Below are 16,013 nucleotides of genomic sequence, written 5' to 3'. Positions count from 1 at the left end.
GCCGCCGCGCGAGCGAGCAGCACCTTCGAAGCCCTGCCGGGAAAGCGAAGGAACGAACGGGAGAAAAGGTTAGCAACGCGGAGGGAGCAGCGGCGGCGGCAGCAGCCCGCGTCCAAGTCGGGCGGCTTTGCTGGGACCCGACTTACGGGCTGCGGCAGCGGTGGCGTTGTTTCTCGGAGAGCGCGTCCCTGGTCGGAAAGGGGCGGCGCGGGGCAGCGTAAAAAGCAGCGGCCGCTGGTCGCTGCGCGGGGGATTAAGGAAGCGGCGTGAGGAAAGCCCCCCCGCAACTGAAGAGGCGGCCCCGGGGGCGGGGCTCGCCTGGTCTGGGAACCACCTCGGCCGTGGCGCTGCGCAGAAGGCGCTGCGCTTTCCCGGAATCCGAAAGCGAAAGGCGGCTTCGGAGCAACACGGCGGGGAGCCGCGTGGCGAGAAGGCGGGAAGGGGAGGGGGCGGAGGCGCTGGGCGGCCCTCAGGACAAGCTGATTCCTCCTTTCGGTCGCTATTTCGGTCCTATCGGTCCCCTCCCGCTTCCCAGCCGCCGGTTCAGGAGGGAGCCGCAGCCCCGAATCCTAGCAGGCCGATCCTCCAGAGACCTGCCAGACCTGCTGAAACCCTCCGAGCCAGCTGCTGTTGCGGCCGCGGGCAGCGGGGGCCCGGGAGTCCGCGCTGCGCGGAAAAAGGTTGGCTTCGCTCCGCCGCCGGTCCTGAGTCGCCTTGCGGGTCATTCACGCGGGTGACCCCGGGCGATGCGGAGGGAAAGGTGCGGATGATGGGCTGCATGATTCACCTCGACTTATTTCTGCTTTTTGAAAAGCAGCCTTCTCCCCCACACCTAGACTCTCCTTACAGGACTTGAGACCTGCGTGTCCTGTCCCACGCGCACGCACATTCCCACGAGCGTCGGATCGTTGCCCCGCCTTCTCAGCCGGCTATGGGCTCCTCGGGCTCTTATTTGCGCGCGCCAGCCGCTGTCCGGTTTCACCCACTCCTTCTGCTCTTCCTCCGCCCAACTTTCTAGGTGTCCTCTGGAAGGGATACTATGCACTCTGCAGCAGCTCAGAGACACTCTTGGTTTCCTGCATCAACAGGGGAGTTAGACGGGATGACGTAAAGAAAGCTAACCACGTTGGCCCCAAAGGAGGAAAGCCCCCCATTAAAAAATAGGCGGAGCTTCGACCGTCGCGGCCGCCTTTTTGACTCTTGACCATACCTTGAGGACACCCCTGCCCCTCCCCCCACAGCTCCCAGTTAGGCAGTATCTTTATTAGGATCCAAGGAATTGTCGAGAGTCAGTTTGGGGTGGTGGTTAAGGCACCAGGCTAGACACCGGGAGGCCCTGAGTTCTAGTCCTGCCTTAGGCACGAAGCCAGCTGGGGGAACTTGGGCCAGTCCTCTCTCGGCCCGAGAAGGAGGAGAAGGCAAGGGAAAACCGCTTCCGAAATCTTGCCAAGGAAACTGCAGGGACTTGTCCAGGCAGTCGCCAGGAGTCAACGCTGCCTTGAAGGCAAAAAAGAAGAAGAAAAAAAAAAAGGAATTGTCACAAAAGACCGAGCCACGCTACAAGCACGCCGGAAAAGAGGGGGGAAATGCAATGTATCACCTGCAGGGAGAAGAAATGTAGCCAGAAGATAATTACATTTTGATGCAGCCTCAAGAAGGAGACCAAAAGCTGAATGAGCCTCCCGGGTGGGGCAAGAATCAGGTCATGGTCCCATTCACACAGCAGGCTTAATCGAGGTCATTAACGTTGGCACAAGCGAACTAACATTACAGCGCTGTAGTTGGCTGTTGGGAGCTCAGTACGTGCGAACCCTCCCTTTTAACAACGCGCTGATTCGCCAATCGGGCAAATGTGTCGTGTGAACGCGGCCGATACTAAATGTGTCGCTTTTCTGCGGCGGAGAAGCAGCGGGTGGCTTGCGTTCGTGACAGCGGGGCCCAGGAATTGTACGTCCGACGCGATGCTGCTGCTGACCACCTCGTCTCAGTGGACCGGGGCCTCCCTCTGGCTCTGCGCTCCTCTGAAGGGTAGCGTCTCCTAGTGGTCGTAAAGTGCGACCCCCACCCCCCAAGTGCAGAGCGCTCCTTGGCTCCTGCTCCTTCCGCGCGCCTCAAAGGCCCGGTCTTGGCCGGGAACCGGCGTCCAGGGTCAGGGTCAGGCTCTGGCTCTGGCTGTGCGCCCAGAAGCGGGTTCCCGGCCAAGGCAGCGCGGGGGGAAGCCGCGTGGGGAACCGACGCCTGAGCCGTAGCAATGCGACCCTTCCCCCGCCTCGCACCCTCCCTTCGGGTAAACTGGCTGGGGATAATGGCGGCTGTAGTCCAATCCCCGCTCTGCGCCCACCGTCGCGGCGCTTCTGCCGGGACAAATTGACGGCTCGGGGCGCCCTCGGGTGGCCACGGAAGGCGCTGCGCCCAGAGAGACCTCGCTGTCACTTTCATTTTCGACCCGGGAAACTCGCGGAGGCGCTTCGGGGAAAGGGGCCGCAATGGACCGTCGCGGGGCAACGAAGATCAGCACCGGGGTGAGTGGCTGTGCACGGCGGGGGTCAGCTCACGGGAGCCCCAAGCTTTTGCAACGTGAGCAGAGGAGAAGGGGGGATGGGGAGCGGGAAAGGAAGGAGAGGAAGGAGGTCAGAAGAGGTTCGCCAGCCAAGCGGGAGGCGTTGGATTCAGGAGAGTTGCAGTGCTTTGTTTCTACTTGCAAGCTGGACCACTTGGATTGGAGACCACCAGGGAATCCCAGGGCTAGCTTGGGACGTTGAAAAAAGGCAAGCGACTTCCATTCTGTGGCCAAGAAAAGTGGACAGTTGTGTCCATGAAGTCACCAGGAGACTTCATTTATTTTTTATACCTGATTTACAGAGGAGAAACTGAGGTTGGGAGATGAGCTGGAGGCCTTCTAACTTCAAGGAGCAAGTCTCACTCACTAAGATGTCACATCCAGTTACATCGGGCACTGCCTGGGGGCAATTGAATCTGCCGGTCCAGTGAGAACATCTTGGGTAGGCCTGTTCAGGGGGCCCCCTCTTTCTGAAGGGAGCAGGACATGGACAACAGGCCTCCTTCATGGTGGCCCCTGCACTTTGGAACTCCCCACCCCAGAAGTCCATAAAGCTCCTTCCCTGGTTTTAAGAAGATCTTATTTCACCATCCCATCAACCCTAGCAAAGTTTTCTTGATACCCATTTTTAGAAGGGTTGATTTATTATTGATTTATTGCAGGGGTCCCCAAACTCTTTGGCCCATTGACCCCTTTCTTGAAGTTTCAGATTGTTCATCGACCCTCAAGCATTAATCATCATCATCATCCCTTGGATAGTCTCATCGACCCTTGGGGGTTGATATTGACCTCTTTGGGGAACCTGATTTATTGTTACTGTTGTTTGACCATTTAGGCATATTTCTGTGTTTCCCTCTACAATTTTGACTTGTAGCCTATCCAGAGGCTTTTGAGGTGGGTGGGATATAAAAATTGTAAAATAAAAGAATTAAAATTTGCAGTGGAACTTCTGACCCTATGGACCTCAGCCAAAACATGCCAATAGTCCATGAGGATGGGAGTTGTAGTCCTAACAGAAAGTCCTAAGTTCTTCACCCCTGACATAAACTAAATGTTAGGAAAAGGAGATCAGAAAGGCAAACCTTTGTGCAGTCTTGGCGGTGGGGCATGAACAGTCTCTCTTCTCCAAGACACTTTCTATATGTGCATATATATGACATAAAGGGTTGAAAGGCATTTGTCAGTCTGCAAGCACCCACTTGTTGGTTCACAACTGGGCAGCTGTCTTTGTGCAACCTGTGAATCCTGGTGTCTTTGAACTTGGGTTAGTCCGAGCAGGGGGTTAATAGGTTGTATGGATCCAGCCTGTTTCACTAGTTCATGGGTCAACATATTCCCAGAAAATGAGCTTTTTCAAGAATCAGGTGCAAGTTGTGTGAACTCTTGAATACTTTTTGGTTTATGTCTCATACCCACCCCCCATCTTATTCTTCAGAGCTGTTGGAGATCAGATAAAGGTCTTAAAAGTAACCGTAATGCCTAAGGAAAATGAAAGGGCTGCCACATCTGCGTCTGACTACAAAGCTGCAATTCTGTGGCCCTTCTAGATACTGTACCAGGCCGGCCTTCCCTTTGGGCAGGGAGCAGCAGAGGCCGTCTCAGGCAGCTGATGCTGGGAGCAAAGGGCATAACATGCCCTTGGGGGTCCAGTGCATGCTATGCAGGGGTCTGCCAAGTATGGAAAACAAAAAAAAACAAGATAGCGGCCACGGTGGTGTGATTGAAGCTCCGCCCATTTTTTACGCGCCTCACACAGCTGCATGAATCTTTGCTCTCTTTTGGTTTAAGTAAAAAGGATATTATTTAAAAACCTTTTTGATTATTTTTTTTATCCAGTTTTCCAGCCAACCCGTTCCTGCTAGGAATCAGTGGCAATTTTATCTGTTTTTCTTGCCTTCCCAATCTAAACACACAAGTGCTTTGAGTGTGTTACTGTAAATTATGCAAATAAACCAACAGTGAAATGTGCCAGGAGAAACTCTGGAGAGTGAGCAGCCTACTAATATTTGATGAGACTCTTGCTGGGAGAGACCCACCAGCGGTGTGTGTGTGTGTGTGTGGATTCTATGGGCATAATTAATTCTCTTCCCTGTGGGATCCCCATAACTAGGTGGGGAAGATGTAGCTTTGAATCCAGTAGATTGAAGCCCCCTGCATTCCTTTGTGGTCTTCTCTTGCTCCTGGCTCAGCGTTAAGCTCTTGTTGGCGGTTCCCTTTCCATTAAAGCCTGGAAAATAGAGTGGGTGGAGGGTGGAGGGAACATCAACAAGAAATGAAAATAATCCTCCTCTCACCCACACGGTCTGCTGTGCAAAATGTTTCAGTGGGTGGGTGTGTTAGCCACAGGGATGCAGAAGGGTGGCGTCCTCTAATCTAGGGAGAAAGTCGCTGTTTAAAGCTGATCCTTGGACCTTCCAGCGCCAGGGATGGGGAAAGCACATCCATCTGCGCACACTGTAAAACTCCGTGCAAAGCCACAATAGGCACAGAGAGATCTTTTGCGGAAGTGCCGATGGCAGGCCTTGGGCCTTGGGGCTCCCTGCCAGCCCAGATTCCCCTGCTTGGCAGGAGAAGTGAGTCAAGTGCAGTGCTCGGCATTCCCAGGTCGGATCTGATAGGAAGGCAGGGAAAGCACCTTTGCCCAAAACACTGGGATGCCCTGCCAAGACTCTGGATTTTCGCTTGGCTTTGTTTTCAGGCTCAACCCGAGAGTGAAAAAGGGATGTTGTGGCTGCTGGTTCTACTCCAGCCTCTCTCCTGAAATTCTGTTCTGGGCTTCCTTCTTTCTCACTCCTCCTTTTGCCAGAGGGTACCCAGAGGGTGTCATCAAAAAAGTCAGGGTAGTAAGCACAAGGGTGCAATTGAAACTCTGACCATTTTGTGATGCACGTAGAAACCGGTGGGGCCTCCATCACACCATTGTGACTGCCATCTTGACTTTTTGACGACACCTGCAGACGCCTCTGATCACACGGACCTCCAGGGCACCCTTGGTGAAAAAGAACCAAAACGACAGGAGAGGACAAATACGGCACCTGAAAGTTGCTGCCAAATACTAACTCCTCAGACCGCAGATGGAAGACATGGTGAACTGGGAGGGGATAATGTTCACACAAGACATTGACCAAATGGTCTTTGGTCAAATAAACTCAAGCAGATGGATTTGCACCGCACCTTCATCTTTGATTGTGTGAATCGTGGTTTTTGGTTTCTGGCTTAGTGAATTCTGCAAATGCCACCCTAACGCTGCTAACTGAACTAACCACCCTTGGAAGAGCTGAAAAACCAGGTTAGGGATAGATTGTCGTGGAGAAAATCTGTGTGGCCACAATGAGTTGACAATGACTTGATGGCACATAATCAATCAATCAATCAATCAATCAATCAATCAATCAATCAATCAACTGAACTAAGTGAGAGCACAGTCAGGAAGGCATTGTATTAACTGCAGTTCAGTCATTACATTAAAGTTAAATTAAATTGAATGTGGGGTTTGTCCTGCCGTGGAGTACTTCTGTCATAGCCCCATCTCCTTTTGGGACAGTGTCCCAAAGTCAAATACATCCTCAGCCTGCTGTCTGACAGAGAGAACCGACGCAGCTGTGTCAAAAAAGTCAAGACTGTGGCCGCAACTGAAGTTGAAGACCTGCCTTCTTTATGAAGCACATAAAAAGAGACAGGGCTTCATTTGCAAGGTTGCAGCTGCCATCTTGACTTTTTTGACCCCCATGCTCCTGATCAGGGTCACATACATTATAGCACAGTGGGGGGGTTCTCATAGTGGGACCCCAAATTCTATCCAGGGCAGCCCCATAACCTGGTAGCCTCAATTGTTCTGGATTCAGCTCATTCCTCGAAGATGTGAGGTAAGGAGAAAGTGCCTCTAATTTATTAATTTATTTATTATTTATGTGATTGATTGATTGATTGATTGATTGATTGATTGATCGATGGATTGATCGATGGATTGACTGATTGATGTTCTGCCTTTCTTCTCTGGAAAGGACTCAAGGCAGCTAACAAAACTGTGAAAACAAAACAGAATATTAAAAGCTGAGAACACAGATTAAAAACAACACTAAAGCAGGCACTGAAATCATAGAGCGTTTAAAAGCTGGGTGGAAAGATGTGTTTGGGGGGCATTTTGAAAGGCTGGGGGGGGCAAAGGCGTCTCCCCAGGAAGGCTGTTCCACAGTTGGGGAGCCACAGAGGGGAAGGGCCTCTCCCCCTGCCGAAAGAGGGGCCTCGGACAGTGGGGGCGTCTTCCCAAGGCCTCTCTGCATGTCTGAACAGCTGATGGTTCTTCCAGTAGTCAAGCCTTAAGATGGTTGGGCCCTCAAAGATTAAAAGCAGCACCTGTCATGGTGCCCGGAAGCAGATGGCAACAGCACAGATCTTTCGATGGATTTTTTGATTGATTATGTGCCATCATGTCGTTTTCAATCCTAGCGACCACACCGTTTCCTCCACGACCTTTCAGTCCAGGCATTCAATCTGACCGCGCTACTTTGCACCCATTAGCAGTCCACCTGTCCCTTTTGCACCAATTGCAACTTCAAGGGTTGCCCCGCTCAGCGCCTGGTACAGTAGTCAAGACAGGGTGTAACCAAGGCTTGAAAAACTATTGCCACATCCCACCGGCTCAGGAAGGGACACAGCTGGGCACCGGCCTCGTGGGGCCAAGGGGAGCCTTGCCACAGCTGCCCCCTCAACTCCTGGGACAGCGGAGGATCGATGTTCCTCCCCGGTGGGAAACATGCTCTTTTTCACTGCATGACACAGCTGCAGCCTCTCTGTGATGCTGTTGGAGTCTCGGGCTTCCCATTCAAGGGCACAACATCTGGATAACACAGCTGGAGTCCCTGTTGTTTTGTTTATAATGGTGGGTAGCCCTGACCCTCCGGGTATTGTTGGATTCCAACTTCCATTATCCCCGATCTTTACAACTCCCATCGTTCTTTTGCTGGCTGAGGCTGATGCAGCTCAACGATGCCTGGGTGCCCACCAGTTGTCCCCTCTGCCTTGGAAACTAAACACTAAGCAGGAATGAACTGTGTGCGAGGCCTTGCTTCTGCTACGCAATGCTTTGACTCCGGCAACACCAGGTCCTGTGGAAATCTTTTTCCCTTCAAGGGCAAGTTCCTCTCATCCACCCACCTCTTGTAGAGAGTAAAGAGGATGCCTTGAGGAAGAGAGGGAAGATCCATTACCAGAGCAGTTTTAGTCTTCTGTGGAGTCCACTCCTTGGTCTGGTCCTCCTCATAGTACTGATGCCTCTCTTCTCTTCGAATCACTCAGAACACCTCTTGTTCCTTTCTCCTCTACAGACCACCATCATGGCCGTGGAGTTTGATGGCGGGGTCATCTTGGGCTCTGACTCCCGAGTTTCTGCAGGGTAAGGGCCGAAGGATTGTGTGTATGGGTGAGCTGGAGGAAAGGTCTGAAACATCCCTTCATTCCCCAGAGATGAAGGTAAAGTCTCTTCAAGTCAACTCTTGGTGGGCTCAGGGACTTGTCCAGGTAGCTCTCTTGGAGATAACAGAGAGGTGCTTTGCCCTTGCCTTCTTCCAGGGTGTTTTTTCAATCGTCCAATCTAGTCCTCATCCCTGGGATTTCCTAGTGGTCTCCCATCCAAGTATTAACCGGATCCTTTTAAGATCAGCCAAAGTTGGCTTGGTGGTAGCAGGAGATGAAATTGAGTCCAGGTTGAGATGCGTTCATCTTCAGGTGTGCCTCTTTCTACATGCAAAGCTTGAGTCCTTCTCCAGAAATATGGGTCTTTTTGATAGGGGCACTCCAGCTTTCCCAGAGAGGCTTGTTCTGGGCTCCTCTCTTGGTTATTTAAACAATAGGCGAAACATTCCTCATCCTCCCAGGACAGTTAGAATTGGGATTGGAAAGCTCTGCATTTGAATCCACCATTTGCATCTGTCCTGATTTTAACAGCTGCTTTGATTGATCCTTTATATTTTCTCTGCTTCCAGAAGTATTTTAATTTTTTTTGCTGTAATTGGTTGCTTTTGGTTATCCAATTTCTTGCTTTGTGAATTGCTCAGAGAATATTTCCAGGCAGCCTCTCTAATGACTGTAGTAAACATGGCATAGTGGTTAAGGTGTGGAATTAAGACTGAGGTACCCAGGTTTTGGTCCCCGCTCAGCCATGGAGGGTCCCTGGGTGATTTAGACCTGTCCTTCCCTCTCAGCCCCAGAGCCAGGGTGGTGTAGTGGGGAAGATGCTGGATCAGAAGTGGGGAGACCCAGGTTCAGGCCCCCTTTAGCCATGGAAGCTCCTGGGGGATTGTGGGCCGGTCCCTCCCCAGCCAATCAGCACTCGCTCTCTTGGTGGACTACAGCGATCCTCTCGATTTTCTCGCCAGCCCTGCGTACCGTGATTCTGGCAAATCCAGACAGTCAGCCAGGCAGCAAAGCTTATTCCAAGGCTCTTCTCCAGGATGGGCTAAGTGAAACATAGCCAGGGAGTAAGAGGCAGGATCCACAATTTATCCGAAGAGAAATGAAATGCCCATGCAGGTTGGATGAGCTTGCTGGGATGTGAGTTTCATTGCACAGGTGATACAAGGGAGGGGGAGAAACCTGGTGGGCAAAGGGTGGCAAGGAAGCAGCCTTTTCAGGATCTGCAACCTGGTCCTGCTGGCTATGTGAAGGAGCGTGTTCTCTCTCTGTCCCCGTCTGCCACCTGATTGCTTTCCACATCTTGCCATCCCCTTTCCAGACAATCTGTGGTCAATCGCATCTTCAACAAGCTGGCACCTCTGCATGACCGGATTTATTGCGCGCTGTCCGGCTCAGCAGCTGATGCTCAGGCCATGGCCGATCTGATAAATTACCAGCTGGAGCTCCACAGGTGAGGAAGCGCAAGGAACCACTCCTGTGGGCCCACTGTCCCGCGGAATAGGCAGCGTACCAATGTAGGCAAAGAAATGGATAAATGAAATGTGCTGACTTGCGGGGAACGCTACAGCCGCTACCGTGCTTAGAAATATATGTCAAACATTAAGAAGTCACCTCTGCGTTCGACTGCTGGCAAAAGCTGAGCCTCAAGTCAGAAAAGCGAAAGAGGAATGTTTTTCCTGTGCGGCTGGGAGCAAGAAAGCCTCCTTTCCCTCACCTCCAAACAAGGAAAAATGTGCCTCCAGCAGTCCTTTAATCTCTAATCCCCATAGTTAATTCCAGTGACTTGGTGTCCATGGAAGGGAGCCAAACTGCCTGTGGTGGGGAAAGCATCTCTGGGGCAGCGGCGCCCCCTGGTGGCCATGGAGAGACAGCGCTTCTTTTTTATCACCTGAGTTCCCAGAAAAGGCAGGGCGCATTTGTGGATCTAGTTGGCTGCCATCAAAGGGTCATGTGCTCCTTGCAGGGAGCAGCTGGAAAGTCCCCCATCCAAGGCCAGGATTCCTGTGGCTGTCATGGGTGTTGCTCGCAGCCCTTTCCTTCCCAAGCTCTGTTTTTTCTTTTTCCTGTTCCATTTGCACGGCAGTGCTATACGTGCCTACTCTGGAGTAAGCCCTCCTGAGTTCAGTGGGATTTATTCCCAAACGAATGCGTAGACGATTACAGCCTGCACGGTGCCCATTGCTTTGTTTTCTCGGAGGGAAGCATAGGTAGATGATAGAACCTAAGGTAGTGATGATTATACTCATTTTACAGATGGGGAAGACAGAGAAGCTAACCTCAGGATCATTCCTTCCCCTTCTCCTTCTCCTCTACACTTCCCTCTGCATCCCTAGCCAACAGTTCCTTAACATTGGATCTGTGCTTAGAAATCCCTCTCCAGCACATTCAATTTATTTTTACTAATCCAGAACAGCCAAAATAGTATTTATAATCCTCATGTGCCCCTCAGTTTCATCTGCGCTGTGCAAAGAGGAAGCGAACAGAGAGTCTGCTGAAATTAGGCCCCAGTGATGGTAGAAGAGTCTGTCCTTTCTACACTTATCAGGAATTAAATCCCATTGCAGGCAGACCTTCCTTCTGAGTCAATATGCACAGGAACCGACTGAGAAGCATCAACATCAAGGAATGCAATAGTTGGGTTCACACATCTGGTTGTCCACAGTTTGCTTAACATGGTTTTCTGAATGAATTACACAGGCTGAGTTTAAAAATCCTTAGCATTCCCGGTTTAAACATCAACATAACCGCATCAACCTACAATATGCTGAGCCCAAATTAATCACATCACAGTTTCGTGTGCAGTGTGGTCTTCATGGGAAGCCCTTTGGGCCTGCTCCCCCAAACTGCAGACGGAGAGACGACTTGAGGCCCGACTGAGCAGGCTCTGCCGTTCCCCTTTCCCCACAGCCTGGAGACGGAGGCGCCTCCACGGGTCCTGGCTGCAGCCACCTTGGTGAGAGCCCTCAGCTACAAGCACCCGGAGCTCTCGGCCCACCTCCTGGTGGCCGGATGGGACCCCCAGAACGGCGGGCAGGTAGGTCCAGCGGGGGAAAGGGAGGCGTTCAAGAGCCCCGTGGAGAAGAGGCTGCTCGGTGGGGAAATATTCAGGACTTTCCCTTCAGCAAATCACCGTGCCAGGAAGCTACACCCATTGAATTTCTGCCCACTATGCCATGCTCACTTTAAAAAAGAAGCAGCAGCAACCTTAGGATAGAATTAGGGAAGTTCCATACTGCAAACTTAAACTTGTTTACGAACACCAAGAACAGGAAGGGGTTGTTTGGCTGTCTTCAGACAACATCCTTAACCTGGTTAGTTAATTAATTCATTCTCTGAAACGGCAACACCTGGATGAATTGTGCTGATCCTCCAAAGCTAAGCAGGGTCAGAGCTGATGAGTGCTCGGAGGGGGCCACCAGAATTTGAAAACCATCCTTGCAGAGGAAGGGCCAACCGTTTCCATATGGTTAGGAAGAGAATTATACGGACATCCAGGAACTGAACAGAAGAGTCTTTACTTACCTTGGGTCCCCACAACATTTTGAACTAGAAATTAACCAGACGAGCCATTAAAGATTAACGTTAATTAAGTTCCGCATACTGCATACATGTAATTTCCAGGTCTTCAGCTGCCCTGGTTAAGGGTGTTATGTGAGCGCAGCTGTTGTGTTAGCTTGGCAAAATGCCCATCGCTGCCCAGCAGCTGAAAAGGAGAAGGAGTCTCAGGTGGAGGACTGGCCGAGGGTGCTGGGAGCCTACCCTTCTGAGTGTCACCCCTTCCAGACCCCCCACCCCAAATCCTCCCAGCTGCTCCTTCCTGAGCAAGGCCAGAGTAAAAGGCTGCAGAGGAAGACAAAGGCGGGTCACAATCCTTTGTGCTGCGTTTACCCTACACTATTAACCTCGTTACTGAATTAACCCGTTTTCTGGGTTCACCCCATATGCTGAACCGTAGCATATGTAGAGCCGTGACACGCGTGGGGCGGAAGAGGCCACAGAGGCCATCTAGCCCAGCCCGCTGCTCAGGGTGGGAACCCACTCAATCAACCCGGACAAGAGGCCTTCAGGACCTGGCTTGAAGACCTCCAGCGAGGGGAAGACCGCCCTGTTCCAGGCAGATGCTCCCACTGCTTAAGGCTCTTACCTTCGGGCATCTCCTCCTAATAACGCTCAGCCTGAATTTGCTTTCTTTTGGGGGGTCCTTGTCCTGCTTCCGGTAGCACCAGAGAACATCCACCCCCTCTTGCATGTGGGTGTCTTCTCATATTTCCCCGTAACTATTCTATGAGGAGCTAAGTATCTCTACTTCTTGAACAGATCGTCCTAGGATTTCATGACCGTACTCTTTATCCTCCTCGTAGCTCTTGCCAAACCGCTCCAGCTTCTCCGTGTCTTTCATAAAATGTGGAGCCCAGAACTGGACACAGTACCCGAAATACAGCCTAACCAGTGGGAATATTACCTTCCATGAGGTCGTGTTTCTCTTAATACAGCCCAAGATTGTATTGGCCTTGTTCACTGCTGCATCACCTTGCTTGCTCAGCTCTAGCCGACAGCCTATTAAGGCCCCTAGATCCCTCTCACATGCACTGCCACGTAGCCAGATCTTCCCAGTCCTGTGTTGTGAATGTGATACTTCTGTTTATAGTAAAGCTAAGGAGAATTCGATGTGAGAAACCTTCAGCTCTTTCACAACATCGCCATTCTCAGGTTTATTATATTGGACAAGCCATTCATTCATTCATTCATTCATTCATTCATTCATTCATTTGACTTACATGGCTGCCTAGCTATACATGACAATCCTGGTGGCTCACAACATTTCATTAAAACACAATACATATAACCAACAGAACCCAGCACCAACATCGTACATCCCAACCACAAGGATGTTGTTCCTGTTAACCAGGAACTTTTATCCAGCTTCATAATTAGGAAGGTTCCCTTTATTACCCCAAGAATAATAGTGCGCATGATAAATATATATTTGGCTACCACAATATTTCAGTTTGCTGAGTTTGCCCCACAAACTGGGATTCATCCTCCCCTTCCGTCCTAACAGGTCTACGGTACGATGGGAGGAATGTTGAACCGGCAGCCATTTGCCATTGGAGGATCAGGAAGCACCTTCATTTACGGTTATGTGGATTCTGCTTACAAATCTGGGATGGATCGGGAGGAATGTCGTCAGTTCACCAAAAACGGTACCTGTGTGGTTGTGTCCATTGTGGGTTGCTGGGGAGGAGATGAATAGAGAATGAATTGAGAACATCATGAAAGGTTGAAGGAGCAGTGGTGTGGAAGGTTAAGGCAGTCTTTCTCAACCTTGGGAAGTTTAAGATGTGTGGACTTCAAGTCCCAGAATTCCCCAGCCAGCCTTCCCAAGATTCCCCAAGTTCCCAAGGTTGAGAAAGACTGGGCTAAGGCGATGGACACAGACCAGGGAGAGCAGGTTCAGTTCCCCACCTGACACGGAGTAACTTCAAGCCGATCGTTCCCTCTCAGCCCAACCGAGCTCACAGGCTCTTGCTGTGATAAAACGGACGAAAACGTCCGTGTCCAGCGCCTGCAGCTCACAAAGGAAAAGACAGGTCATAAATCACAGGAGCATAAATTCTTGAGTCCAAACTCCTGCTCAGGGCAGGAGTCGAAGCAGCCCAGCACAGGGCTGTCCAGCCTCTGCTGGAAATGCAATAATGCAGTCTAAAAAACGAAAGCAGAATCCAGTTTGGCTTTCTAAGAAAACATGCGGGCCTCGGCCAGGCCAGGAGCCTTCCTGGAAATGAAACTGATGGGAATTGACACTTTGCCAGAATTCCAGCTTCCCCTTTTTAAAGGGGCAAGAATTTGTTTATATTTTTAGCTGAAGTCAGGCCATGCGGTGAGTGGACAGTTCCCCCTGGAGGCGTGGTTTGAAGTGATGCCAAGTAGCTGATTGGGAAATGGTCACTTTGGGGGAAGGCCACGCCACCTTTTCTTGGATGCGATTGGTGTAGCTCTGGGCCCGGCTCCTTATTTTGGTCCAATCGGCTGCTCCGGGGCAGGTTTTAACTCTTTCTTTCCCTCCTCCAGCGATTGCCCTGGCGATGGTCCGGGACGGTTCCAGCGGGGGTGTCATTTACCTCGTCACCATCACCAAAGATGGCGTCAAGGAAGAGGTTGTTTTAGGAGATGCCATCCCCAGATTTTATGACGAATGAATGTGCCTCTCAACCTTCTCCCTCTCTCTCCGCTTTATTAAACCATTAAAGTTGCTGAATGGAAACCACGGGCTGAATTCCTGGGTTCTCACAGCTTGACACACACGCTGTAGTGAATGCTGGCGTGCAAGACGCTGGTTCAGCAATTAAGAGGCCAAAATGTAGAAGTTGAGATAAGCAAATAGTCCTCATTCAGCAACCACTCATTCAGCGACCGTTCAAGGTTGGGGGTTCTCACCGTGGAACCCCAAATTCTATCCAGGGCCACCCATAACTTGGTGGCTTGAGTTGCTCTGGACTCAGTTCATTCCTCGAAGAGGCGAGGTAAGGAGAAAGTGGTCTAATTTATTTATTGGATGAACTGATTGATCGATCGATGGATTGACTGACTGATGTCCTGCCTTTCTGCTCTGGAAAGGACTCAAGGCAGCTAACAAAACTGTGAAAACAAAGCAGAATATTAAAAGCTGAGAACACAGATTAAAAACAACACTAAAGCAGGCGCTGAAATCATAGAGCGTTTAAAAGCTGGGTGGAAAGATGTGTTTGGGGGCTTTTTGAAAGGCTGGGGGCAAAGGCGTCTCCCCAGGAAGGCTGTTCCACAGCTGGGGAGCCACGGAGGGGAAGGGCCTCTCCCCTGCCGAAAGAGGGGCCCCGGACAGTGGGGGCGTCTTCCCAAGGCCTCTCTGCACGTCTGAACAGCTGATGGTTCTTCCAGTAGTCAAGCCTTAAGATGGTTGGGCCCTCAAAGATTAAAAGCAGCACCTGTCATGGTGCCCGGAAGCAGATGGCAACAGCACAGACCTTTCGATGGATTTTTTGATTGATTATGTGCCATCATGTTGTTTTCAATCCTAGCGACCACACCGTTTTCTCCACGACCTTTCAGTCCAGGCATTCAATCTGACCGCGCTACTTTGCACCCATTAGCAGTCCACCTGTCCCTTTTGCACCAATTGCAACTTCAAGGGTTGCCCCGCTCAGCGCCTGGTACAGTAGTCAAGACAGGGTGTAACCAAGGCTTGAAAAACTATCGCCACATTCCACTAGCTCAGGAAGGGACGCAGGTGGGCACCGGCCTCGTGAGGCCAAGGGGAGCCTTGCCACACCTGCCCCCTCAACTCCTCGGACAGCGGAGGATCGATGCGCCCCCCAGGCTGGGAACGTGCTCTTCTCCATGGCATGACGCAGCTGCAGCCTCTCCAAGATGCTGTTGGAGTCTCAGGCTTCCCATTCAAGGTCACAACATCTGGATAACACACCTGGAGTCCCCATTCTTTTGTTTATAACAGTGGGTAGCCCACCACCCTCCAGGTATTGTTGGAGTCGAACCTCCATTATCCCCGATCTTTACAACTCCCATTGTTCTTTCTCTGGCTGAGGCTGATGCAGCTCAACAACACCTGGGTGGCCACCAGTTGTCCCCTCTGGCTTGGGAAGCTCCACAGGTGAGGAAGCACAAGGAACCCCTCATGTGAGCCCACCGGGGTCCTCCTCTTCCATGAAAGTACAACCCCAGAGTGGTCTCCGGCTCTGCTCGTCTTCTGGCCCCTGAAAGGAAAGCATGTTCTGGGGCACCAACTTTCAGGGCCGTTGATCTCTTGGTGGCCTAAGGGGGGAGCTCTATGCCCTGAAAAAATGAGGAGAAGAAAGTGGTATCAGTGGAGCACAAAGTGAGATCTACATAGAATAGGTGTGACGTACTTCTGATCAGAGGTGATCGGTGATGAACGGGCAAAGATAAGGGGAAATTAGCCCCCAAGGTAGGAGGACGGTCATTTCGATCATAGGGGAAATATTCCTTAGCTTCATGAGGTGGGGCCTGTAGGAGTGGGGTC

General features: G+C 51.2%; 1 protein-coding gene across 4 annotated transcripts; it reads left to right on the top strand.

Moving 5' to 3' along the window:
• Positions 1-5: 5 nt before the first annotated feature.
• On the top strand, positions 6-14,203 carry LOC103063471 (proteasome subunit beta type-9). Of its 4 annotated transcripts, none has more exons than XM_088129745.1 (6): positions 6-68; positions 7,888-7,955; positions 9,294-9,425; positions 10,883-11,009; positions 13,038-13,179; positions 14,048-14,203. In XM_088129745.1, exons 2-6 carry the CDS (start codon positions 7,897-7,899, stop codon positions 14,173-14,175), a joined length of 588 nt encoding a protein of 195 aa, XP_087985871.1. In that variant the 5' UTR covers positions 6-68; positions 7,888-7,896; the 3' UTR covers positions 14,176-14,203. The 4 variants fall into 4 exon arrangements, with proteins under 4 accessions (XP_087985871.1, XP_087985870.1, XP_087985873.1 ...); XM_088129744.1 differs by lacking the exon at positions 6-68 and adding an exon at positions 2,372-2,522; XM_088129747.1 differs by lacking the exon at positions 6-68 and adding an exon at positions 8,938-9,112.
• Positions 14,204-16,013: the final 1,810 nt, after the last annotated feature.

This window comes from Python bivittatus, unplaced genomic scaffold (assembly GCF_059951505.1).
Source record: "Python bivittatus isolate LINGU-HERP-01145 unplaced genomic scaffold, Pbiv_v1 ctg000810_np1212, whole genome shotgun sequence".
Classification (NCBI taxonomy): domain Eukaryota; kingdom Metazoa; phylum Chordata; class Lepidosauria; order Squamata; family Pythonidae; genus Python; species Python bivittatus.
This window is presented reverse-complemented; position numbering and strand designations above follow the sequence as displayed.